The sequence below is a fragment of the Gasterosteus aculeatus genome, chromosome 12 (assembly GCF_964276395.1).
Source record: "Gasterosteus aculeatus chromosome 12, fGasAcu3.hap1.1, whole genome shotgun sequence".
NCBI classification, from domain to species: Eukaryota; Metazoa; Chordata; class Actinopteri; order Perciformes; family Gasterosteidae; genus Gasterosteus; species Gasterosteus aculeatus.
The window spans coordinates 21,819,210-21,846,135 of NC_135700.1; the positions used below are offsets into that span (position 1 = coordinate 21,819,210).

General features: G+C 47.0%; 1 protein-coding gene across 1 annotated transcript in view; it reads left to right on the forward strand.

Annotated features, from left to right (window-relative positions):
- LOC120834739 (protein kinase C-binding protein NELL1-like) overlaps positions 1–26,926 on the forward strand; it is a 143,771-nt gene that overhangs the window by 94,388 nt on the left and 22,457 nt on the right. Inside the window, exons 13-14 of the mRNA XM_040202963.2 lie at positions 12,347–12,472; positions 21,857–21,979. Of these exons, the coding sequence (XP_040058897.2) occupies positions 12,347–12,472; positions 21,857–21,979 (249 nt within the window). The remainder of the gene's footprint in view (positions 1–12,346; positions 12,473–21,856; positions 21,980–26,926) is intronic.

The window sequence follows — 26,926 nt, forward strand, 5'->3', positions numbered from 1 at the left end:
GTATCAATCCGTACCCTGGTACGTCTACTAAATGCTTGAGTTCAACGCGTCGTCGTGAAGTGAACGCATCCCTCTGTCGGCCCGCTGAAACTGAAGGCCAGTGCGTAGGCGTGCAGGGACCCGTTTGCCTTGAGGGGAGCCTGGAGACTTTTGTTTGAATTGCCGGTCGTTGTTCCTGACAAGCAACGCTGGCTGTGATTAGCAGCGTTTGGCAGGTTTGTGGAGATGGATGTCATACCGCTGTCCCTCTCAGAGTGTGTGTGGTGATGGGATGAGATCAACCAGAAGGGTTCCAGGTGTAAGAAAACTTTAAATTTCTCTAGACCCGTGTTTTAGATGACACAGATTATGGCTAAAAGAAAAGGGGGGGGGGGGTGATCACACATCTACTACTTTGACAAAACTATTGAGGCACGACGACATCGCTGACAAGCAGTTAACTTTCAGTGTTAAATGTCCCCCATAAATCTCCCTTTTGTTCTCTATGACTTGTGGCCTTCCTGTGTTCCGACATGTCTTTGGGTCGTTTGTCCATCCGTTCGTAAGTAACGTGTCCCGTTTCCCACAAGGCGCAATATCGACGGAGCGTCGAGGAACTCGGACGTGACTCTTTGTTTCAAAGGCGAGACTTTAAGCTTTCACCCTGTGTGGAAAACCGGAGGTGAAAGATGAACAATAACAGCGGGATGATGACACTTGAGTTAATCACTGCAATTTAGGGATCAGAAACTCCTGGTAAAGGTCATTCTGCTGCTGCTCCTCGGGTCTCTCTCCCTCTCTCTCTCTCTCTCGTCCGTCTCTTCCCCGCCTCCCCCCCTGCTGTCCTCACACCGGCAGCACTTCCTTCCCTTAATATTGAAAGAGACTTGTCAAGTCCTATCATTAATCTCTGTCTGCCCCCCCTGAGCTCGGTGCCCTTGTGGAAAGGTCTCGCATCTTCAAATACACACACACACACACGCACACGCACACACGTGATTTCTTACACTATCTCGCTCTCTGGTAAAATCCTACTGTGTACAACTTGTGGAGCATATAAAAAAAGGGCAGCTGACGTGGCGTCTGCTCGGCTGAGTGCGCCCTCTCAGTCCAGCCAGCCCAGAGACCAGCCCCCCCCCCCCCCCATCGGGGGGGCGACAGGAGTTCAGTGGTGGGGCAGAGGACAGAGGACAGCGAGAGGACAGCAGCCGCTAAGATAAAGAGCTTACAGGACAGAAGAAGGGACGACGGGGATGCTTCACACGTTTTGGCTTCAGCATATGTTTCAAATAATACTCCAAATATAATATTATACATTAGTCTCTTTACCCGTCATGAACTATTATTTAAATATTCTTTAGATTAGTTAATTCAACTTTAATTGATAGTGATTTTACTTTTAACAAACAATAGAATGGTAGTTATTGATTTATTAGTAATAAACATGTTAAATAAGAGACAACGAAAGAAGTTCTGACCCGAATAAAATCTCCCCCGTCCCACATGTGGGTCCCGAGCCGGTGGTTGTGAATGATTGTGCTGCTACACATGTGGACAAGGGGGTCGGCCGTCATCGGGGCTGGACATCCGACGTGACGCGGATCCACTTTGGAAGCCTCCGGTCCACCGCGGCTGGAGACGACCCGAGGTCCGTGTCCTCGAAATGTCCCCCCCACCGCTCCCCCCCCCCCCGCGCCTCCCGAGCTCGTCCTCATTCCACAAACTCCAGCGTGACCGCCTGCCCGCGCGTTGGATGCCCGCTGCCGATTGCAACCAAATCTGTTTCCAGACCGTCTCCAACCCGCCGTCCCCGGCATTTAATTGCACTTGATATTTAAGCGCTGGAGCAGATCACATTACAAGTGGCTCTTCCTTCTGTTTTGTGCCCAGCGGCGTATTCCATTATACGCTCCTCATTTCCCAAGCTGCCCTTCAGACTGCGTTGAATGTCAGCTGCTGGGGGCATCGACATTCTGTATCAATTATAAGAGCCGAGGCGGCGAAAGTGAATCAGGAGGCGATAGCATCGGCGCGGGCGGGGGAGGGACGGGGGGACGGGGGGACGGGGGACGACGCTCAGTGCAGGTGGATGGAGCCGGGGAAGGAGAGCCCGGGCCCGGTCACCTCAGGAAGAACCAGGACGGACACCGGAGGGTAACAGAGAGGTTAAAAGAAGTGGGATGCTGAGAGTAAGGGGGGGGGGGGGGGGGGGGGCTCGGTACTGTTGGTATTCATTTCTAGCTTCGACATTGGTGCTTTTGCTCATTTCCTGGATTATAGGTTGGATCAAAACGCTAATCACTCACTGTGAACATTCTGTCGCATGTATTCAGTAGTAGTTCAGAGTTAAAGGGAACTTTTCTCTCTTGATTTGAGGTTTTTATATGATTCTGATGTGTCCCAGTAGTGCTGCTTGTGCGTTCAAGCGGCAAAATGCTGAAATCCTCTGCAGGAGGAAGCTGCTACATGAGCAGTAGGTGCACATCCTTTCAGTCAGTGAAGTCAGTATGACAACTGAGAAGCTGATCAAAGTACCAAGAAGTACCAAGTAATACCGAGTAGACATTGGATCCAAAAGTCACACAAATTGATCCGGTTCAAATAGTTTGTTTTTATTTTATTTTTTTACGTGGGCTTTTTTGGAAAAAAGGTACAAATGGAATCACACATACAGCAGAAATTTGAACTTTACCGTCACCCTTTTCAAAGTAAAACCTTCAGCAATGACTGTCCACCACCTGGGCTATGACTTAGATGTGTTTTTAGCCTGATCTCGCCATGTTTAATAGGACTTTTTTTGTTGGTCATATTGATTTATTTCTTCACCAGTAACAAACAGATGTTTACACATAAAGGCACTCCCAGGGGTTCCCTCTATCCCCACAGAAAACAAATTGCTCAGAAACACAAAGGAGTTACAGAGTTATTACACTTTTCATCATGGCATGCCATTTTCGGAACAGAGGCCAAGAAATGGGGGTTTTGACGTAATGCAGCCTGTTTTTCAAAGGCTCCAGAACACCTTCAAATTTAATATTCTTGAAATATAGCGACCAAAAAAAAAAAAATCTATAGAGAGCTGAATTAATTCCAGTCAGATGTAATGTAGCATGTGATACAGGACGGATGAAATAGCGTGAGATTAAGTAAAATTGTAAAATCAATCAGCTTTTATCTTGGAAAAAAAAAAAGTCCCACTGTGTGAAACATAATAAGGCTTCACGATGGACTGCTGCTCTTTGATGTGCCTCTCTGCATCTGTCACACAACATGTTGTTCACGCACACACGGGTCGCCGGCGGATTCTGTCGCACCGACTTGCCTGCGCTAATTATGATGCATATTTCGCTGTGTGGTTACGCAAGTGGGCTGTCTTGCAGCTGGCAGAGCAGACGACGGGTGGATGTTGTCAGAAGCAGATGCTGCGGCGCCCCCCCCCCCCCCCGGGGCGCCTGCTGCGTCTCCAAAGTTAGTTGTCGACGTCTCCTCTTGAAAGGGGACCTGCGATGAGGACAAACCGGCGTGAACGTGTCTCTTATTTGTCAAATCAGCGTCGCGGTTGTTGCTTTTTTTTGGTATGGTTCTATATTTAAAATGTAAGTCTGACTCAAAATTGTGTTTTTACTATAAAATTAAATATATATATAATAAAAGTAAACAGGGGAGTTTCTTTTGCTTCTGCTGAAAAAGTTAGATTTTCTTTTTTTATATTTCCCCAATATATAAACTGTATATTGTATAAATAAATTTAAAAAATAGTAAAAAGAATATATATATGTGTAAGGCATACGGTATATGACTTACATTGAAGTTGACTTTACACGGCCAGGCATTACAAAAAGTTTTGCTTGGCTTTGGTAATGTTGACCTGGAAAGTCACCATCCATCAAAAAACTATAAATGTGTGACCTACCAAACACAGATTTGGTGATTTCTTTTCTAAGGCAAAAGCTGTCTACATGTCGAGGTCGACACTGGGACAAATTTAGAAGCCAATAAAACCTACAAGCACAGCGGTCAGAAGCCGGCTGCGGCCTGTGAAACACTTCCTGAAGAGGTGCAACCACGCCACGATGACCCCACCAGCAACTTAACACAATCTTTACAAAAGGGAAAATGCGTTTCTGAACTACAAAAGCATTCGCGCTGGATTCTGGGACATCGATTTAGGGAGAACAGAGTACATTAACACAAACGTGTGTGTGACCAAAGGGGGCGAGTCTCTATGCTGCAGACGCCCCCCTCAGGAGCTCAGAGTGTGTGTGTGTGTGTGTGTGTGTGTGTGTGTGTGTGTGTGTGTGTGTGTGTGTGTGTGTGTGTGTGAGCTGCTTCTTCCCGCCTCCTCGTCAGCTGCTTGGCCGTCACTCTGTCTGTTCGTCCCGCTGAGGCCCCCCCGCTGACACGTCTACCTCTCAGGATAAACGGGGCGCAGCAGCAGCGGGACACGTGCAAATATTTACACACTTAATTAAAAAAGAGAAAAAGCACCTCGAGCTTCGATTTGTTTTTTGTTTCTTTAAGCGAAACCCAAACACACCGACCTAAAGGAACCAATAATAAGATGGAATGTGTTAATTAATGGAACTTTAAGTTAATTAGTACGAACATTTTGATAGGGATTTTATCAGATTCTACTTCTTTCTGCAGATAATGAGATGAGAAATAAACGGAAAAAATGTGATTTGACAAAATCTTCTGAACAGCCGACTTGACTTGTTAAGTTCTGTCGCACAAGAAGGAGCTAAAGCGTGAAGCGACGGGTTCACAAAGTGTCAAAGGCCGTGTTTTCCCCACCAGACTCACATTTTAGTCGCTTCGCTGTTTTTTTTCTCAGACATGAACTGAAAATGTCTCAGATTTCTGTATAGTGCAACATGCATGAAACACACATACGTCTAATATTGTAAAATTCTTTTATATCGCGTGGTCAGCCATTAATATTGATTTTAAGATTGATTTTTATGCACAACAATTTACATCTCAAGTGGATGTTACACGAGTAGTAGAAAGGAGTTACTTTTCCAACGTATAACCCATGAAGTAAAATGTAGTCCTCGCTTTTTCCTCCCACATACATTCAAACCGAATTAATCTCCACCGCCTCCTCCAAATTGAAACTCAAAACAACAAATCAATATCAAACTAAAGCGTAATGTGATTTACGCATTTACACCTGTACTCACACGCCAGCATTCTGCAGCCTTTTCGACAGAGAGCAGCTGCCTCGGGGTGGGAGTAATTATGAAGCTAATTAAGCGCTCCTACGCTGCATTGTCAAATATTTATACCCCAATATTGTCTCTCCTGTCAAATGATTACCGCCTGTCATCCATGAAGTCACAACAAGTGCAGTGCCGTTACTTTGATGTCTCGCAGGTACTGGTTTTTGCACCTTCATCGCTCAAGTTTTCTGTCTATTTCAGTAATTGTTCCTGTTTTTCCCCCATTTTCGCTCTCCAATTGTGTCCATGGACACAATTATGTGCCCGCTTTCTCTTTTATATAATTTTCCACCATCCGCAGTCAGTCGCAAAAATGCGGATTTACCCGAAACCGCCTGGATAATAGCAGCTCCTCGCCCAGCTTTCTATTGGTTTATTTCCCTATTAGCCACACAAGCTATTACCAGGTGACTGATGGGACGTCAATTAGATCATTCAAGTTGTTAGCTCCGAGGCATCGCAGTTGCCTAGCAACTGGTTACTAATGGTTGAATATTGCCAATGATCTGAAACCAGTTCTCACGCGGACATGCATTATACTATGCAGATTACCTTCCTGATAAATGTGTTTGTGTGTTTCCGTATGACAGCAACCTGACACGGTGGGAGCTAAATTCAACCATCTGCTGCTGTGTCTGTCACACAGTCCTGGTATCAGGGTCAACCAAGGGTGTCTGTCATTGTGGGTGTGGTGCAGCTCATGGACGAGCAATGCATGCTGGTTTTGCCTCGGGGGGCACGTGGGGGACAAAGTACAAAACAGTAGATTTGGTCGACACAAAACCTACGCAGATTTTAAAATTTTATTAGCATCTTCTGGTTGTTTTGTCAAATCAGAGGAGATTCGTATTGTGTGTGTGTGTGTGTGTGTGTGTGTCATGTCGGCCGGCACGGTGTTTGTTCTCGATGAGCACAGTCTGTGTACTAGTTCATCATGGCGGACAGGCTGTCATGGAAGCACACCCGCTAATATTGACGTGTTTACCAAGTCCTCGTGTGTGTTGGCAGAACCTGTCATCACTCGACAAACCGCGTCTAATGCGACACCTGTATGACAACATGGGAGCTCAGTTAGCTCCCGTTTCAACTCCTTCGCGGTGCCAAAGGTCCGAGCAACTGGCAGAGTATGAAGAGAGGGATGAAGTCCACTGAGGGAGGGGGTTACGGTTCATCTTGGAAGATCAGGTAGGCACAGATGATTCCCAATAGGTCGATAGGTCAAAGGAAGTGCCAGTTAAAAACCACGTCACGCATGCGCGGTCAACCGTAGCAGCTAACGGGAAACTAATGCTAATGCTAATTTAACGCATTTAATTTCATTCAAAAGCCACCTACCGCTACTACTCGTTTGCCCGTCTCCTCGTCTACATGGATGAAGAGTAAAGTTTTCTAATGAACTGACACAGAGTCGAGTCATTGAGATCTTATAGTCTCAATGGCTCGATGAAAATGTACGCAATGCTAAATTTGACTTCCTTGGAGTCGCTCATTGGTTTCATTCGATGGTGTAAAGTGTTTCGCTTTGAAACATCTCTGTAACTGTGCGCTCCAGACGAAGGAGCCCATCATTACAGCTGTATTATTGCCTGGACAAATCTGCTTCAGGGTCAATTGCATTACGCTTTCCCTTGTTTAAACGATTTCAATCAGAGTAGGTACCTGTGTGTGTTACATATCTTAAGCCTTTGGTATGAACTTTACTCGGTCAGTTGGTAGATGCAATGGTTGTTTTCATCAATTCTTACTAAGAGTTAATGTTGGTTCCTGTAAAGGTAGCAAGTCAGAAAGCCGTACCGGGTCTTTTTGAAATGCATCAAAAAGCAACCCGTTTGGCAGCTTTTGGTGTTTAAGGGAACTTGGTGCCTAGTTCCAAGCATACAATGTTATTCAGCTTCTTTTTTAGGGCAACGTGTTCTTCACACTGTTGCAAATGATTTAGACCCACTTGCAGTTGGCTAATCAAAAGGGTCCATTTGGAAATCAAGCTTCGGTTTGCAGTGTTCCTGAAGACGGAGAAAAGAACACGAATGAATCATGAGCAACAACAGCTTTTGTAACTTCCTCTGGCAGCGTCCCTGTTTACTTCTCAGCCCCCCCTCCCCACATCTGTAACACCTCCCGCAACCGCTTCAAATGTGTCTGCGGTACCGGAACACATTAACCTCACAGCCGTGACACACAGCGACAATACTCGCTCTGCGATGACGGACGTTTGATGCGCTTGACAAAAAGGTTACAGCTTTCTAAAAATCTATCCAGTGACACACAGGAACCGCAGGTAGTAATAGTGCTGGAGAAATGGGGATTACCGAATTGACACCTTCAAAGTAGCTTCAGCGGCGTTTTAAAGCGGCGGGCGACCAATCGTCTCAACTCTTATCCGAAAGGCCGCGTAGATCAAACCCCTGTTGTCGCTGTGGGTAAGCGGTGTGCGCAACGCGAGAAACGGGCATCCGGGGTTCATAAAGGGCACATTGTGGTGGAGGAACGTTTAACACTACGCCTTCAACAGGAAAACCGTTTGCGCGTGGCTCGCCGCGTCGATGACGTTTCATTGTAAAACACCTGGGACTTGATCCGTCTTCTGCGATAAACATCGCTCCGCTCTCGGTCTGATCGAAGGGCTCTTGTCACAGTTTCGGGCCGCGTCTTCCCCCGCTGCCGCTCCCGGGAATGGCAGCTCCTTGTTGGAGCTGCGCAGTGGCAGGCAGGTAGATTAAACCGGCCTCGCTCACACCGCTTCCCGCCTCGCGACACAGAACCAGTGCCTGCTGCGCCGGCTCCGATCCGCTGGAGCGGAGGCCCGCCCGCCCCCCCGCATGCCCGCCCGCCCGCCTCCCGAAGGACGAGGTCGACGATAAGAGCCGCCGCTCTCTAATTAAATGCATCGGTGGTTATTTCTCTCCTTTGGCTCCAGGAGGGAACGCGCGGCATTCTTCTCCGCATGTTGATTTGTTTTTTTGTGTGTGATTTGTTAACGGCGCGGCCTCATTGTGGATATGAAACCCCCCCCTGTCATGAACATGATTGAGTCCTCCCCGTGGCTCAGTCCATAATAAAGGTTATTTTTGTTTTGTGCCCTGCAGTAGGGAGAATGTGGCTGATTTGTAGGCTCACTTTCCTTCTACCCAAGTCAAAGTTGTCGTGTATGACACTGAATTATCACAGCATGTGCTGTAATTGCTGGATCACATTGCTTTCAGGCCATTTCCCTCCGTTCACACGGTAACAAAAGTCCCGTCACACAGGAATGAAAAGAAATCTGGAAGGTCTTTCGTATCACGTCGGCGTTCCAGTGTGTTGGCTGTCCATCAAAAGAAAAACAATTTAAAGGGTTCCTTAAACCAATGTGCTCAAGCAGAACAATGTGGTGTCCAAGTGGAATCTAAAGAATTGAACTCCATGACCATAAACGCATGCGTCGCAGTAGCATCTGAAGATGTTTACGCCAAGTGATACGATTTTAGCTTTCGCTGCATTTGGACCAGAGAGACGGGATTCGTTTGGGGAAAGAGGCGAAATCACACAGCTAATGCTTTTCCCTTTACTTCCACTGGGCTCGTACATGTCTGACACAAAACTATTGAATGACATGTGCAGACATGTGTTTTGTTATTTCAGAATTGGCTCATCAGGTTGCTGTGACACACACACACACGTCTGCACATGTGCGTTGTCCTATTATTTCTGATGGGAGTCGGATACAGTTGGCAGAAGTTGCACAGATAAACTGTAAAATACTAAAGAGTCTCACTGAATTTGATCACCGGACACTGTTTGTTTCTGGAATAACTCGTGGCGAAGCTGTGACCCATTAACTGCTCAATTTAGGGAGACAAAAGCATTTGCATGCAGAGCTCCTCCATCAGTGAGTAAATGTTGTCATTTCATATATTATCAAATCACCAACTTGCATACAGACGTAATCATTTTCTCAATTTTCTTAATAATAATCTCAGTGTTCTGGCTTGTTTATTGTGTTTCACTAAGGTCAAATGAAACAACAACGCTGATTAGCCTTTTAAACAGAAGGCATTAGAGAAAATAAATGAAGTAGCTCATCTTCCGTCACCATAGAGTGTGTGTGTGTGTGCGTGTGTGTGTGTGTGTGTGTGTGTGTGCCTGCGCCTGCGTGCATCACTGTACGCTGAAGGCAACTTTCTGTGCTCGCCCCAATTATCATCGTGTGCAGTTGCTGAGTAAAACCAACTTGTGTGTGCACGAAGGGACGGACAGAGCGACGACGAGAGGTCGAAGAAGAAGTGAGAGTGCAAATCAAATTGAAATTGCTCTGTTCGTATCTGCTAAGAGGGATGAGACATGGGGGGGTGATGACTTTCGAGACTCGAGCCTTTTAAGAAGAGAAACCCTCTCGTAGTTTCCCCTCTCTGTTAGCGAGCAGCACTGTGAGTTTTAACACACAGGCGTCTACAGATAGTGGATTAGTGAAAGCGGCGGAAGCCTCACGTTCACATTTAGCCAATCAAAACAGCTTCCTTGTGTTTTGGCTTAATAGGAAGTTGTGCATAACTTGAGCTTCCCGATAAGTTCCTCAGGGAAGTGTGAATTTTGGGGGAAAACTCATCTTCATGCCGAATAACCTCGTTTATAGCACGTACCTTAAAGTCCGATCGGAGTACTTTGCAGAACTTGTTCCATTTATTTGAACAAACGCAGTAGAAGGTTGTGACGGTTAATCATTTAAACCGGGATGCAGATGCTTTTCATGAGGACGCAGTTCTCCATAATTAACGCTGTCCGGAGAGCTGCACGAATGCACAGACTCAAATGCAAAAGTCGTGTTGCCACAGTTCCACACTTCTGGAAGGAGAGAATCATTTCAGTACTTTTAAAGCCAGCAGAGATATTTTTCTGCTAATTTAGTTTCCGTCTCTCCCTCATTCTGAAGCAGCCCCCTTTTGCATTTGGCTTCAAACAGACCAACAAATGAGTTGCGCAAAGAGCCTGATCAATTGCAATGACTGAGGTTTTGTGGATAGACACACGCAGGCACACGCGCACACACACACAGGCACACACACACACCATCTGTGTTGATTAGAGTAAAGTAAACTAAGGAGTTTCTTTCAGACTGGCACAATATTGCGGTTAGATATTAGCTGTTTCCATTAACCTCTGCATAGTACGGCAGGATGCAGACCCTAGTTTGCACATGCACTACATTACACTGTGCGCACGCACACACACACTCACAAACACAAAGTAATATGAAGAGTCTTCTCTCTTTCCGCCTCAAAGCATCCAAACATCCAGACACAGTCTGTGTCTCCAAAACACTAAAATACGCACAAGGGGATGAGCTGGGGCGAACATCCACTAACACACACACACACACACACACACACACACACACAGTCATGCCACATGCATGCACACAGTCCTAACCTGCCTTATTCCCTCTCTGCATCCCTGACCTACATCACAGCATGAATAAAGCAACAGTGATGAAGAAACTGAGCTCAGAGGGAGGAGGTGGGAGGCAGGGGGAGGTAAGGAGGAGGATGGGGTGTGGGGGAGAGAAAGAGAGAGAGAGACACCCACCCAAATGCAGGAAAAACAATTCTTCCCGTGTCTAAAATGATCCAGTTCTGTCGGCAGACGTCACCTGGTGCGGCCCTCCGAGCGGAGGTCGCGGAGGGCGCGAACGCACACGTTCAGACACGCAAACACGCTCAGTGTCGCAGGACCCCGTCGGGCTTCCGGACGTCCTTCCCGCCTGCAACGAGAACTGTCCACTCTTGAATTACCGGCGTGTCGTCACGTCATCAGGCGTCCACCACCACACGTTGGCCTCCCGCCCAGCGGAGGCCGTTCAAACGAGCACCTCAGAACGCGCCGGGAACTTTGATTCGGGTGGTGCTTTTGCAGCCTTGGAGCCCTCGGATCAGTTTCGTATTTTTGATGTGGCAGATCAATGGTTTCCCCCCCCCGCTGAAGGCCAGCGAGGCTTTGTTCGCCCGAACGCTCGATGCGTCCCTCTTTTGATTTGTGCAATTCAACACTCCCACTGTCCGCTCTCCAGGGCTGGAAGAAGAAATGCTGGGTGTTGCATGTAAGTCAATTACATACTTCATACAAATTTATTCTGTTGTAAGGGAGAAGTGTGAGCAGAAAACCTCAAAGCCGGAATGTATTTATCCAAGGAGACGATATGGAAATACTCTCCTCACTCTCTCCTCCCCTTAAGTGTAGCATACAAAGTCCCTTAAGTGGTGGAAAGGCCCGTTAGCCTCGGGAAACGGGTTCTGTGCCGCTCACATCCACATAAATACTGTACACACACACACACACACACACACATTTAGCCTCCTCTGCATAACACCTCCCTTGTGTGTTTCCGATCCCTTTTCATCAGCAGTCATCCAGCTCGGTTAATGCCCCCATGAGCGGCGCGTTTCGATGCTCACACAATGCCTTTCAAGCTACATTAGGAAGCGAGCGCGAGGCGGCGTACGAAGAGCCGGGCGGTAATGAATCGTGTCAGCCGGACGTTCCGCACGTCGGGAACGCAAAGCGTGAGCGCACGTCCGCCCCCGTCGTCTTTACATCTTGTAACACCTGCAGTTACCTTCTTAGAATGTGTCACAAACGTCCACCTCCACTCAAGGAAGAACGCAGGCCGAAGGTCACTGACCTCACGAAACTATTTTCTTCGGGTTCCTGCTCTCCGCTGCTCCGATTTCTTGGTGATATCACAGTTTTTTTCCTTTTCTCTCTGCTTGCTTCGTGTCATTTTTTACGGGGGGATTTGGGTATTTTATTGGATTTGTTGATACTCAAAGTAAAGACATGCCTCAAAGATCCTCGGCTGGAACAGTTCTGTGTGACGCATCGTAACCTCATACATTTACACGCGGGGGGGAGAGGGAGGGGGACAAAGACATTCTATGAAAAAGTAGTCTTGTTTACCCTCTGATTGATGATTCAGTGCGGTTTATAGATGGAGACGCCTCGAAAGAGTAACTAAGCAACCCCAGGTGACACCCGGCAGTTCACCGAGCCTCATCTCGCTTCATTACTCGCTTGAGGAATCACCCCCCCCCCCCACCCGCGTGTGTCCCGACGGTGTCTTTGCACAGCTGAGAGGGAGTTATTAATCCACCCTTTGCTCCGTTTGTCCCCAGATATTGATGAGTGTGCGACGCAGATGCATTACTGCCAGTCCAACACGGTGTGCGTCAACCTGCCCGGCGGCCATCGCTGCGACTGTCCGCCCGGCTTCGTCAGAGTGGACGAGTACTCCTGCACCGGTACGTCATCGCTGCCTCATCAGCCCTCCTCACACGACGGCCTGTTACCATAGTTACGCCGTCGACACATTTAATATTACTGTATTAAATATAAACATGGCCATAATCCTTTTGATGTTAACTTATTGTATCATGTACTCTCATCCCTACAATCGTTTCTGCGGAACTGACTCGTTCCAGTCCTCCAGATAAAATGAATGCTTAATACCTCGATGACTGCCCCTTTTTTTAAAGGTTATGAGAATCGGCGCTGGAGATTGCAGCCATTCCGTCGTGTATTTCCTTGCCGGCAGTGAATAGTGCTGATGCTAACGCCGCTTTAGCCACATGACCCACTCCAGGCTGAATGTCAGGGCAAAGCGTGGAAACAAATTCACCAACATGTTCACCTACTTCACACAGCGCAATGCAACTGCCGCGTGGAAGTGTAGCCGCGCGGCTCCAGACACCCGTTCTGCTGCTCAGTGCTCGGCCACAGGAGTGTTCTTTAATTAGCTCACACGGGGGGGGGGGGGCAGGCAGGGATCCGCAGACAATCAATCTATTTTGCGGCTTGTAAACTGTCCCGGCTGCTGACCGGGAGGCTGCTCCACATCTGCTGGGGGAGATAAATCCTCTCTCTCTCTCTCCGTCTCCTCCTTGTCCTTCAGCTTCTTCTTAAGGGGGTTTCATATTTTGCACACGCATGTAACACAGGGGGGGCGGAGCCCGCTCTTTTTTTTCTTCTTTTTTTTACCCCATCGCTAACACGATTGCGCGTTCCGTAATTGGTGCGCTCTGCTGGAATCCGCTTTGTTGTTCTCCATTGTGTCGGGATCCGGCGAGGTTTCTGGTGATGATATTGTTTTCCCCACATTAACGAGACACACACACACACACACACACACACACACACACACAGACGTGGCGGGAATCCGTTTCTGATCTCTCTCCGTTTTCTTGATCCATGAAGCCGTTAGCGGGGAGGAGAGAGTTAAATCAGTAAGAGCAGCAGCAGCAGCTGTTGAGCCTTTATCATTAATAATCCCATCGAGAATGAAAGACACGCTAATCCTCGGTGATCCATAGGCAGCACCATACGTTTCAGGCAAATACTGCAGTGGCCTGATGCTATTAGAGCCCTTTAACGCCCACCCACTTCTGCATTGTAAGAAAAACAGTGGGCTGTTGTTCCACACGTGCAACAGATTCGGACATAGCAGGTCTTCTTTGCATCGTAGTATAAATGCACATTCATTTTTAGCATTCCACCGTACGATCGGTCTCTGAGGAAGTTTGTTCTAAATGCGTGCTGGTGGCTTCGTGCAGGCACAGCAAGTTTAAGAGGTTTTGCAACACAAAAGGCCTTCGGAGGATATTCAGGTTATATTAAACATTTCAGTAGCTTTAGAATTACAAAGTAATAACCAGGTCGTAGCTCGGTGTGTGTGTAACAGGGAGGGAAAAAATCAATAACCAAGGATTATAGTCACATTTAAAGATGGGCAATGTGATTACACAATGCCTGTTTTCCACTCTGCAGGGAGAGAACGTACTTATTTACATCTTGTGCTCTGACGGACACAAAGGAAGAAGTCGCCGTGTGAGTCGCCAGGTCAATGACGTGTGTTTGATGAGGATCACTGACTGCAGTGTTTGTGCGTCGTGTCTGTTCCTGCCTTTTAGCTTCAGGCCAGTGTGTGTGTGTGTGTGTGTGTGTGTGTGGCTAAATTGTCTCTGGACATCTCACAGCTCTCTGCTTTCGCTGTGGGCGCCACGCGGATTCGCCGTCGATGTTACAACCTGCGCGGCTCCTTCCTCACAGGAGTAAAATGTCATCTATTGCGGTTCTCACGCGACACAATTGTGTATCGGGTTTTGCATCGGGCCTCTGTCTCCGCTGCCGGGCCGGGGAGCCTCAATCGCTGCCTGTGAACCAGGTGGGATGCTGCGCGGTTATTGAGCCTCTCGACGATGGAGGCAGCCGAGCGCCTCTGGTGTGATGGTGGATTGACGGCGGGAAGAAGAGGCGTGGCAGAAAGTGGGAGGAGCCTCAGTCTCCCAACAGCCCGGCGCCCGCACAGGGGGACTGGCTGTTTAGTTGCATGCTCACAGAAAAGTATTTTCCTATGTATTTCAAGGTATTCGATATTCATATTTGACAATATAACGCCTGTCAGGGTTTTTTTCCGCGCTGAGCTTGGACCCGGGTGCTTGGACCCGGTGCTTGGACCCGGGTGCTTGGACCCGGGTGCTTGCCCTCAGTCTCTACAGTTGCAGTGTGAGCAGAATCCAGTGATTTCCCCCCATAAAAGGTCACAATGATCTCCAACTCTCTGGCGGATAATAGTTGTCTGCCGTAGGTAATTGTGGGAGCGGCTGTCCGACCCCAACCTATTCCCGCTTATCGTATGATCTCTGGGGGTTTTGAAGGAGCTGTTTACTGCATTAAGCAGGCGCCGATAACGTTGGCTTTTCGGAGATTAGACCGGCTGGAAGGAGAGGCGAGCGCTCGGCTCCGTCCCCGCATATATAAAACTCCCAGAGCAGGTCCAGCTCAGGCCGGCAGATAAAGAGCACCGCGAGCGTTCTGCAAATGAATTCTTCTCCCCATCGAAGGTGCAGCTCTGCAGGCCGGACGAAGACATCGGAACTCTAATCGAGCGAAGAGCTCAGCGTTACAGCTGTTATGAGCAGCTGGAGAACAGGTTCAACAGTAGATGTTCAAGCCAGTATTGCTGGCTGATAATAGTCAGAAATATTGCTATTGCCTGTTAGTTGGCCGACATTCAAACAGAAGTTTAAGTAGATTACATTAATACTTTGTGTCTGTATTACATTATAAACATCCTTACGATGCATTATGTGACTTTTTTGCATGGATTTAATGTTTTCACTTGACTTAAAGCCACAATGACCACTTAAATTTATTTATTCGTTCAGATTATAAAAAAAGCTTATAACGTTTGACAATTATAGGAATTTACAACTTGGATCCTTCCAGTTAAAAAAAGATTTTAAGGGTTGTGACACTTGCCTATTACTACCAAAGAAGATACTGCTTAATGAATGCTGTCTAAAGGTTTTGTATATTGGTGACTATAATTATACAGTGTTATAAGCGGCTTATGATGCATAATAAGACATGGGTTTCATAGCAAGTTTTAACAAGCGGTTTATATGTAATAAAAACAGTCGAGTGCAGCTGGTTTTATGCACATCTGCACCCTGCTGATCAATACGTTGACTTACTTTTGATGTCCAGCTGCTGTTGGTAGACGGTTGGCTGCTCTGCCGCTGACCAAGAAGAGGGCGCCCTTGATTTCACGCGTCGGTTACTACGTATCTTCTTCAAAAGTTAAGCATTGGCACGCGCCGCGTCCCCCTGAAGACACATTCTATGTTAAATGAAACTTTAATCAAATCCAATTATACACGTAATGAGTGTGGAGCTCAGGTGTGACGAGCCTGGAAACCTTGGCGCGCCTCCCTGTTTACATTAACTCCTTAAAAATGGAGGTCAGGCGGCTCAACGAGTCCACCACACGCGGTTTTGGGAAGGAGGGAGAGAAGTTTTCCTCAGTCCTCACCTTCATCCATTCGTAATGGGCCCCTAGAAGCTGGTGTTTATATTTAGCTCCCCCGCACAGGGATGGGTGTAAGGAGTGTTTTATCCCGCTCCGCGGCGGACTGTGCAACCTCTCCTCCGTAAGCCTCCTCTTCTCCTGCGCTGCCTCCTCTTGCCTCCTGTTTCTCCTGGTTGAAGACACACGGCGACGCGTGGAATTGTAACGCACTACGTCTGTGGGATGGATGTTCCCTGACAGGACACATTAATGAAACATGCTTTCATTAATGGGAAATGCAGCCTAAGCATCGTTATTGCCGTTGAGTTGTATATTTCATTTGGGTGTTGGATAAATCGCATTCCGCTGCCGCTCGATACAAGCTGCGTGGTCCGGGTGCTTTAGAGCACACCGAGCTGACGCCACTAAATGTGTGCCAGTTATTCCTGATGTAAATGGGAACATTCGCAACGTCAAATTGCCATGTCTTTAGCGTTTAATACTTGTGTGTAATGTATCGGAAGCACCCCGGAAGCTCGGCTTGATTCTCTTCTGGAGGCACCTCTCCCATTTTTATGGCGAGATGTGCTTATTTATCCCGCTAATCCTCGGGAATGATGTTGCATTACCTGTAAATGTGTGTCCGCTTTGATCTGCAGGCGCGTTGGTTTAAAAGTGTGACGTAAACGTTGCCTTTTGAGAAAATTCGAAATGAAACATTTCCACTCCGTCGCAGGAAAGAGTGCAAAGAGAAGCAGTTGTTGAAAACTCGCGGCCTCGAGGGGAAATATTCATGAAAAGTATGTCCAGCCGTACAGTAATAAATGAGTACAAAACATACCGTTTTGTAGCCTGGTGGTACGAGAGCTCAGCCGCCGACCGTACAACACGCGGTGTGACTGTAATCTCCTGGGGAGCAAAGATGGGGAGGCGAAGGGAATTCAACTCATCTGCATCCCAGCAGAGGAAAAAAAGTCACCAGACTACACGAAGTCCGCTGCCCCGCGCGAGGAGCCCTTTGAGCCCGCTTTGTCCCTGTCAGATCTCCATGGTAGGGTTGAATTGCTGGAGGAAATTCAGAAAGTAATTTCATGGGAATGAATATCCTGCAGGCTAAACGCTACGACGGCCCATCGACGCGTGTCCCCCGCGTGACACGGGACAGATGAGTCAAGGTGAACGGCAAGGCTCGGGCTGAAAGGGAATACGACAACTTTGCATCGGGACAAAAAAAAGAAGAAGAAGGAATCCTGCCGTGCTCTGTTCATTTTTTTTTTTTTTTTATGGGCTCGTCACCGCTCATTAAACTTCACATTACTGAAGTGTTCCGTTTGACATTATCGAATGAGACGGCTTGAAAGCTAAAGAGACGAGGACGTGTTTTACGAATCTATTATGCAAAGTGAAACGGGGATCTCGAGGTGTTGGTTTAGCTCACAGCCCCGTAATACACAGGCTTTGTCTCGTTTATTCAGTTTTTCGAGACGATTCTCATTCTAAACAGTTGCGAGTGCTGGAAAAAAAAAAAGAACAGAACACCTACTGCTTAAGTTTGAGAGGAATTTGTGTAATGGGAGAAAGATTAAATAGGAATCAAACAAAAGGGGTATAAAAGCCCGGTGTGTTCTGTTTATCGGTTGGTGTGGAGAGACCGCTTCATGAGGAACCCGGGGAGGTTACAGAGGAAATCCTTGGAGCACCAGAACAGGGTTCTACGGGTGGGTTCTTATTAACGCCCTTTAAAAGATAACAGGTTCTCCAATCGGGAGCACATGTAGCCCTTATTAGCACCTATAATTCTAAGCACCAGCCTTCAAGCTGCAGTTGAGTACCGTACTTACCGAGCAGGAAGTGTGTTTTACAGCCGCACATAATTCATGCAGAGACGCGCAGAGACAAGTGGACGCCGTGCATTACTGTAGCGCCACACGCTGCCGACGTCGGGAATGTTTCAGCTTGAGCGGATAATTAGCATTCAGCCCGAGGCTTCGTGACACACACACACAGAAACAAAATGCAAAGAAGATCCACTGCAGGGAAAAATAACCCCAGAATTCAAAGATGTAGAATTAGTTATTTGGGACTGTCTGTAAAAAAATTTTTTGGGCATTTTGGGTTCAATCCGAAGCCCTTTGTGTATCCTAAGTATACAATTCTGCACTAAAGTGGAATCACTTCCCTCAGTTATCGTCCCTGCAGGGAACTGGGGATCTGCTGGCTCTCCTCGTTGGTCCGGACCGTTTGCTTTTGGCCTTTTAATTCCATTAAAAGAGAAACAACCCCAGTCCCCCCCTCTGATCCCCCCCGAGGCCACTCTGGGTGCGACGGCCGCCGTACGTGGTCCCCATGATTAGTCAATATTCTCTAACCGGTTGATTTGATCAATTTGTGATGGTTTATATATTTCATTTATTAAGAGCTGTAATTCATTTTTCAACCCAGTTTTTTTTTTAAGCCTTAGAGGAGAGCAATGAAATGCAGATTGTCTAATGGCCGGTGACTGTTGCTCAGAAGAAGGACGAAAAGGAACTATGGATATATGAAGCACTACTAACTTAACGGAAGAATTCTCATGAAATCAATACATCACAACTCAATAAATAATGGATTGAATCAGAACTGACGTTCCTGTCTGAGGGATTTATCGCCTGTTCAAGTTGGCACTTTTTCACCTTCACAATTTTTCCATCAATTCATCCGCTGCATCCGTCCGTTTCCACCTGTATAATTTCCCAATTTGCCAGCGGACATTAAACGGCATTAACAAGCAGCCGCGTCCGTCAATGTTTGGACTGTGGCGCTCTCCCCTCCATCAGCTCACAGCACATTAACGCAGTGAACATCTGATGGTGTAACTCCTCCTCCCCCGTCGCTCTGCCGTCCATTCTGCCCACATCTCACACTCCCGCGTCCCACCAGCACGGTTGACATTCACCTCCACTTTATAAATCGGCGTGGGGAGGAAATCCTTGGGAAGAGAAGAAGCCAAATCACTTCTGCTCGGGGCTGCGGGGCTTCATGAGCACCGCTCATTAATTACGGGGAATGTATTAGTCATGACTCCCACCAAAGCGTTTGCATATAAATGAGGAGCGCGTGTGTGTGTGTCTGTGTGTGTGTTTGAGTGAGCGTGTACCTCGGGAGCCTCGGGGCGGCTGCTGACTGCCGCTTAAAGACGCAGGTCGGGGTTTGATGAAACGACGCTGCTGCAGTGCAGCGCTGTTGTAAAACCCCTCGCCGAAGGTTTTGCTTCTTAATATGTTGTTCGTAATCATCCAAAATCATGTTAGATTTTAATTGAAGATGCGTCAACTGCAGCTCAATCAGCTTGATAAGCCCGGCGGTAAGCGTTGAATCAATGAACACGATGCCAAAAAATATGTTAATCTCATATTTATAAGCAACTGCGAGATCCGTAATTATTATTTGATGTTGTTATAATTATGTTCCCTTTCATCCGGTTCCATTTTTCTTCTTTAGTTGCGCGATGCCACGTTTGCAGGGTCGTCTCGGCCTCGGGTGACATTCGGAGCAGCCGCGTTAGCATCTCGCGGCGCGGCGCTCGTTAGTGGAACATGTGGTCGACGGGTCGGTGTGACATGTTGATTTTACCCGCGAATAAAACGTCCACATATTCCAGTCACACTGCTCTCGCTGCATAAGCCATTTATGTTGTGAGGCAACTATAAACCCAATATATATCTGAAAGTTGCCATTCAGTCTGCTGCAAAGTCCAGTCAAGCCGACGACCGACAATCTCACCCTGACACGTTATTCTGTGCTTTGGTTCACCGTCAGTCCAAATGTTTCTGAAACTGAAGCTGTTTGACTCTCAACGAAAGCTTTCAAATTAAACAACTTGGGTCACTTTAAGGCTGTTCAGCCAACGGCTTTAAACTCACCTCTCATTCCCTGCTGCCTCGAGCCAACAGCAACAACATGGAGAAAAGTCTTGAATATTAAACAATGAGCCACAGTCCGCGCGGCACTGAGTGATGAACCAGCCAGTTATTAGTGAGTCAGCGGTTCAGGAATGAAACAAATTTACGCCGTAGATGTTCATGCTGCACTGTTTGCTATAAAGCAGAAGTCTCATTTATATGATCCTAGAATCTATCCAGCTATTCGGGGTGAAGTGGGAAATGCTGGAATCGCAGCACTCTGTCATCGGCTGTAGATCGGCTCATTTGATGCTCTTATCTGCAGAGCGATCGGTTCCGCTTGCATCACTGCAGCTACACGTGTCATTTCACGCAGGCTTATTGTGCATTGCCGACTGCTTTGACATTTGTAATGTTACTTTATGGTAATGAGTTGGATTAACTGGAATGAAACATTAATCCGCTGTAATGAGCAAAAAAAAAACATAGAATCTGTTCATTTAAAGTAGCTTATGCGTCGCTAACATAAATCTTGCTGTGTGCCTTTTACCTTTTTGAGGAATAAATGGATTTATCCTGACGTTTGGTCAAATACGTTGGATCTCTCCATTTTTATTTTTTGTTCTCACTTTATTTTTGCATTTTCAACACAGACAGGGTACACACACACATACACACACGTACATATATACACATACATACATACCTGTAGGCACAAAGAGAAATGGGGGGAAGAAAAGAGAAAATTAAATTAAATTAAAATTAAAAAATATATATAAATAAAAAATAATAAAAATAATAATAATAATAAATAAAGGGGGGGTGAAAAAGGGGTCAGGATGGTTCTGTACTTTTTATAACGAAGTTAATCCTAAGGCAACATTCATGTGCTCTTCTCCGATACTGTCGTTGATGTGTTGAACTTGTTCCATTTCTCCCATTTGTCTCGACATTGTTCCTCTTTGGTTTTTTGTGGGTTAACAGTCCCATATCGTATAGTTCAGTCACGTTCTTCATCCATGCCACTGTTGCTGGTGGCTCCGTCCTTTCCCACCTCTTTGTAATGACCTTTTTTGCTAGCTGTTAGCAGGATTTTCAGGAGATACTCTTAGCTCATCATCTCCTGTAATATTACCAAGGTAAAGAAACACGCGTGACTTTGGTACGTCATAGCCCCGGATTCTGACAATGGTGGTGTGAATGGGAGTGGTTTACATTTACTGCCCCACAATTCCTCCAACATGTTTGGGCATTAGACAGACACTTGCTTGTGAGGCATTTTTGTTCAGTTATCGGTGTTGTCTATTTAAAGTTAACTGTGGTGACCATGACGCTTTTTCTAACCTAAGATGAGTAGTTTAGTTGACTCCTCCCACAGACGCGTGTCACTGTTTCTACATACGTGACGCGTATTCACGAAACAGGACCGAACTGTGGGTTCGATGTGTTGTCCTACACGGGACCGTTTTAAATGTCCCTCCATCAGGTGAGATGAACGCCAGGCGTTGATTTCTCGATGCCGTTCCTGTCTGACTCGTCACACGCGTTCTCAGCCAACATCATTAAGCTAATTGCTGCTGATGCTAAACAATCAGTCCACCGCGCCTGGCCGGTATCTAACGCAGCTGCTAACACCTTCACCCCCCCCTGGTGGTTTTAAAGTAAAGCCAAGCTAGAAAAAAAGCAGCTGTGCCTTTGGCGTTGGTTTGAAGTAACTTTCATGGGACCCAATTGTTTTCCAGCCCACTGTGAGCGGCGACAAAGCCGCCCTCGTGTTGTTGTGACGGAGGAGAAGCTCAGCTGTGTCTCAGCCAACTAGCTTGTTCCCCGCCACCCCCCCACCAGAAATCACCTCTCCATCTTCAACTCGCATGCACACCCGTCTATCGTCTATTCCAACTGCTGAGTCCCTTTTCCCCCCATTTCTCCCCCCCCCCCCCCCCCCCCCCCCCCCACAGAGCATGACGAGTGCGCCAGCGGGCAAAATTTGTGTGATGACAACGCCATCTGCACCAACACCATCCGAGGACACCTGTGCACCTGCAAGCCGGGCTACGTGGGCAACGGCACCATCTGCAGGGGTAAGTTCTTGGCCCTGGAACAGAACCCGCTGATACAGACTCACACACACACACCCTTTGATGGTGGCTGACCCCCCCACCCTGCCCCCCCCGGCTCTCGGTAACATGCGGGTCGGCCTGGTTTACGCCTCCTCCCCCATGACCTAACCGGGCGGCAGCTGCCACAGAGATGATGGGAACAGATCCTGGAGCAGTCTTTCCCTCATACGACGCGTATACAGCGCGCTCAGTTCGACAACAAACCCGCGCACATTTCAAAAAGGAAGCCTCGTCTTCATCAAAGCGTCCATTAGGCATTCGGCCCGCTGCGTGGACCTCAGAGCACTCGGGCCTGATATGGAAAAGCACTTGTTGTCAGCTTCAGAAAATGAAAACAGGCAGCCAGTGATTACATGTAAGTGGAAAAGTGCCTCAATAACTGAGAAAAATGAATACATTGTGACATGGAGACTTATCTCAACGCAGCGCAGTAGGAATTAATTTGCCAACATTCATTTAGACATCTATGACAGATATCCTCTAACCGCTAACAAGCAGCCTTTCGTCTGAGGCTCATTTTAACGACCCAATTACTTTTATTTTTCACATTGGTTTTCAGTGTAGTACGAGGCGACTCAAGGACCGACTCACAACTTTATTGCACAATCATCAAAACTGGTCAGGGCTCGTAAGCTTAAGAGAAGGAGCTCCACCTCCAGAGGCTTGGAGGACGTCAATATACATAAATAACATTATATATATATATATATATATATATATCATATATATAGAGAGACGAGGGAGTTCAGGCAACACAAGCAGCATCCTCCTGGACTAAAGTGCGTTTGAAAACAGCCTTTTCTCGTTTCTCTTGTTATCTGTAGACCGATCACCAAGTCACTCCTTCTGAAAGGAGTGACTTGTTGTCTTTTGAATGACTTCACATTCAGGGAAAGCGGCGCTGTGTTTACCAACTCCTTTATCAAACCGAACAATACAATGCGATTGGAAAGTAAAAGGAACACTGAATTAAAATGATGTTTGGTTATCAGTAACACAAAACGCACAAAAGAAGCAGAAGGAGTTTGCTTTGTGGTGTGTTCCTGTATTGTGTTTGTGTGACCTTGTGTTAGCCGTGAATCTGCGGAGGGTTCCGTGGCTCCCGTTTTAGACCCCGTGGTCCACTCGGCGCCACGTTTAGCCGGGTATTTGCACTGAAGGCTGCCGCGGTGGGACCGTCTCTGCAGGTCCGGGGGAAGATGAAGCAGGGCAGTCAATAGGAGTCCATGTGGGGGCCCCTTCGGGCTCCGAGGAGACTCGTTAGAGCGTCGCCAGCTTCTACAAGCCCGAAGGAGCGTCACAGCTGCAGCTCCCTGGGGTCCACCATCACAGCTGGAGGAACATCTCGGGGGTCCCGGGCCACCCGGGTGTTAACCACCGTGTTTACTGGGGAGCCAGAGGGGTGAAGGGAGGGAAGACGCACAGTGTGTTTACTGCTGCTCCTTCTTAGAAAGTAAAAAAAAAACAATTAAGGGGGGATTTAGTTTGTGTTCTGATGGTTGGTTACATCTCGGATCCAGTTGCACATTTGAATTTTGATCGAAGCTAAATATCTGAAAAGATGAATATTTGATCAGTGAATTTGATGCTAGATTGATATTTGATACGATTCAAACTCCTCAGCAACAGATATGAATATTAAAGACATGCAAGAAGCCTCAGGCTTGCTAGTTTTTTTCCGTCTCTAAATGCAAGATTCAAGACGTTTTTCTTGGATCAAATAACCCTCATTGCTCCGTGCACTCACTATGAGCCAAACTGCTCCTGTGCACAATGTACACAATTTATTTGAATGCACCTGAATAAGTATTTAACAACACTATGCATTTTCCCAAAGAGTCAGTGGCACAATTCAGTCTGTACGGTTTGATTTGCTTGATTCATAATTAAAACGATCCCACGAGCTCGCAAAGAGCCCTTTCGTGTCGTTTCCATGACTGCGTGCTCATGCTTGGTCGCTGATGGCGGTAACATTAAGCTAGCTTAAGTTAGCTTAGCTTTGATATTCCAAACATGATGTATAAACAATATTGTTGACTTGTGGAATATCAGTTGCTGAGGAGGAGCCAGCCTACCGGATGAGGCCGCTCACGAAGCTGCAGCCTTCACAGCTGCTTCAAACTCATTATTATTATTATTATTATCATTATACTTTTTATCATCTCGCAGGTTGTTAAACACGGGCACAAATGAAAACACGGTTACTCTTGACCCCGCCATGTTCCACGGTGGTTTCTCACTCATTAAGTCCTGTTCTCAAGCCACACCGACGCTCATCACCGTGGCGACTGATAATCTTGTGATTAAAAGGAGAGAGCAGGGGGAAGCATGTCAGTCACACCGATGACGAGCGAAGGAACGCTGGGTGTGCGTGTGTGTGTGCGTGTGTGTAACATAGAAAGTGATAAATGGAGAGGGAGGGAGATAAAAAAAAAAGAAGCAAAGTATGAGAACGAATTTGAAACAGATGGTAAATGCCGATAGAGTACAGATGCACAAAACGACAGCATCAGAAAAAATAAAGCTGTTGAACTCCCCCCTTACCCCCCCCTTCCCCTCTACGCCTCTGCAACACAGGCAGGTGGGAGGCAGGTCTAAAGAGAGATCAATGCAATTTGCAAAGTGCCTTGCACACAATTTCTACGATTGGGTTAAGCTACACACACACACACACACAATTGCAGACAACATAGGTAGCACTACCTCCACATTTTTCAAATCACAGTCAATATGCAAATCATAGAAGTGAGAGGCAGATGTCTCATTATTTCACATAACTGTAAATATGTGGGAATGTGGTGAAAAGACTCCATTTATGTCCATGAAAGAATATGAAATGCACTGTGGAAGTGTGTGGGCGCCTGAACACTACGCCCATATGTGATGTCGTGCCAGAGTCGTGGACATCGATCTGCTGCCAATCCAGCCTCTCCTCAAGAAACCTCCTCGACATTTTGCAATTGGACTGTTGGAAGTTATTCTGCACCACAATAAGGAAAGGGTTAATTTTGCAGAGCCTATTTTGTGTATGGCTGTATATTTATCCTGGATTCATATGCTACACTTTTTGGGGATAAATTACGGCGGTTTACTGTAAAATTGAGTGCAAAAGGAGTATAGCCTAAACCACGGGAGTCAACCCAAGACAAAAATACAGCTACCTAGTTGGTAAGCATCTCCCCATATTTACAATCTACAGCCAGTACACAACAAACTCGCTGATCATATTTGTCAGGGGCAGGTGAGGAAATTGTGTACTTTTTAATAATGCCAATAAACAATCCTACCTCCTACCGATCCCATTCTGGCCAATTAGTATTATGTGAGCCGTGAATTGGAGGAATCTGCCTCTAACCCCCCCCCCCCCCCCCCCCCCCCCTCCGAGATCTCATTACCGTGCGACGGCGACAGTGTTGGCCAACCGACCTGAGCCCCCCGTCTCATTCCCCTCATACATCACCGCCGCCCTCTCAGGAATGAGGGAATTAGTGCGAGTGCGAGCCCGGCTCCGTAACCCCCCCGCCAATGTGAACAGGGCGGAAAAGTGTGTCCGCTGCGAGCGATGACTCCGTACCGGCCGGGATGAAAGGTTGGGGGGGGGGCGCCCAGTTGCGTCTTTCCTGATATTAAGAAAACACATGTCTTATTTCAGCCGCCACACTTGAATAGATTTACAAAGAAAAAGCTCTTTGTTTGTTTTGACCCCGAGGACTTCACCTACCTTCATTTTTATTGTACCTGAAAAGGGGGACAGACATGCGTGCTCCATCAGATGTAAACAAGGGACGTTTCACTGAGTTTTTACAACCAGGCACGCTGGTTAAACTCAGCTTGGTAATCACATGTGTAGCTTCCCGCCTGCTAATGGAAGGGCCGCCTGAAGAGAGGCCTCCACCTCAAGACCCCGTTTCACTGCTAACTGGAAGGTTCAACTCCTTCTTTTCTCACTTTCTCTTCTTCCCCTTCCTCTCTCTACCTTTTTTTTTTTTTATTGCCGTTCCCCTGTGGAAAAAAAAAAAAGAAGGGCTCCCATTATGTCAAAGCAAGGCCTAAGATTATAGATCAGCATTGTTCCCGCCGGCAGCCTAATGATCAGCAGCCCACGGGAGAGCCTTTATTCGGCGGCGGAATGAGTGAGATAATCTTGTTAATGGTCCGTTTCATTCCCTTGGACTGCTTTGTGTAGACAAAGGGCTTTTAAATAGAGCGGATTTGAGTAGCGGGGCAGAGGACAAAGGCATCGACTCCAGCTTTCCCTCTCCTCGCTATCGGAGCTGATCGCAGAGGAGCCGCGTTGCAACCAGCTAGCAGCGAGCAATGGAATGCTAATGCATTCTGAGTGGGGAGGAGGGGGGGGGGGGTGTTTGCTGCAGGGAGCCGAAAACTGAAGTGGGTGTGTTGGATTTAGCCCCCTGTTTCCCCTACAAGTCTGAGGCATTTCATTTTCTTTCTGCATAATCGTTGCTCCCGTTCATTCCCTCCTCTGCTGTGCGCTTCCGCGCTGCAGGCCGTAGTGTTTTACAACGTTGGATTGTGCGAACGCCACAGTTTCTGAAGCCGTGGTTAATTGCAAATGTGAACAAAAAAAACCCCCAAAAAACATTACTTTTATTTTTGAAGCAATTATCATTTGGGGCAATTATTAGTCGCTTCCCTACTGTTAAATGTGACTGCTGTGCCGCCAAGAGAATATCCGCTCTCGTGTTCAGCTCCATCAGGTCCACACGTAATTTACTCTGTAATTTAATACAGCAGGCGGGAATCTAGCCTGCTGTCCTCATTCTCTCTGAGCCGTGGAGTTTTTTTTTATCTTCAATCAGTCTTGCCTCGGCTCAGTATTAAATCTGTGAAAAGAGAAGTTTTGTGTGTATAAAGGTATAAAGGAAAATATTCATTAGTTAACGCGAC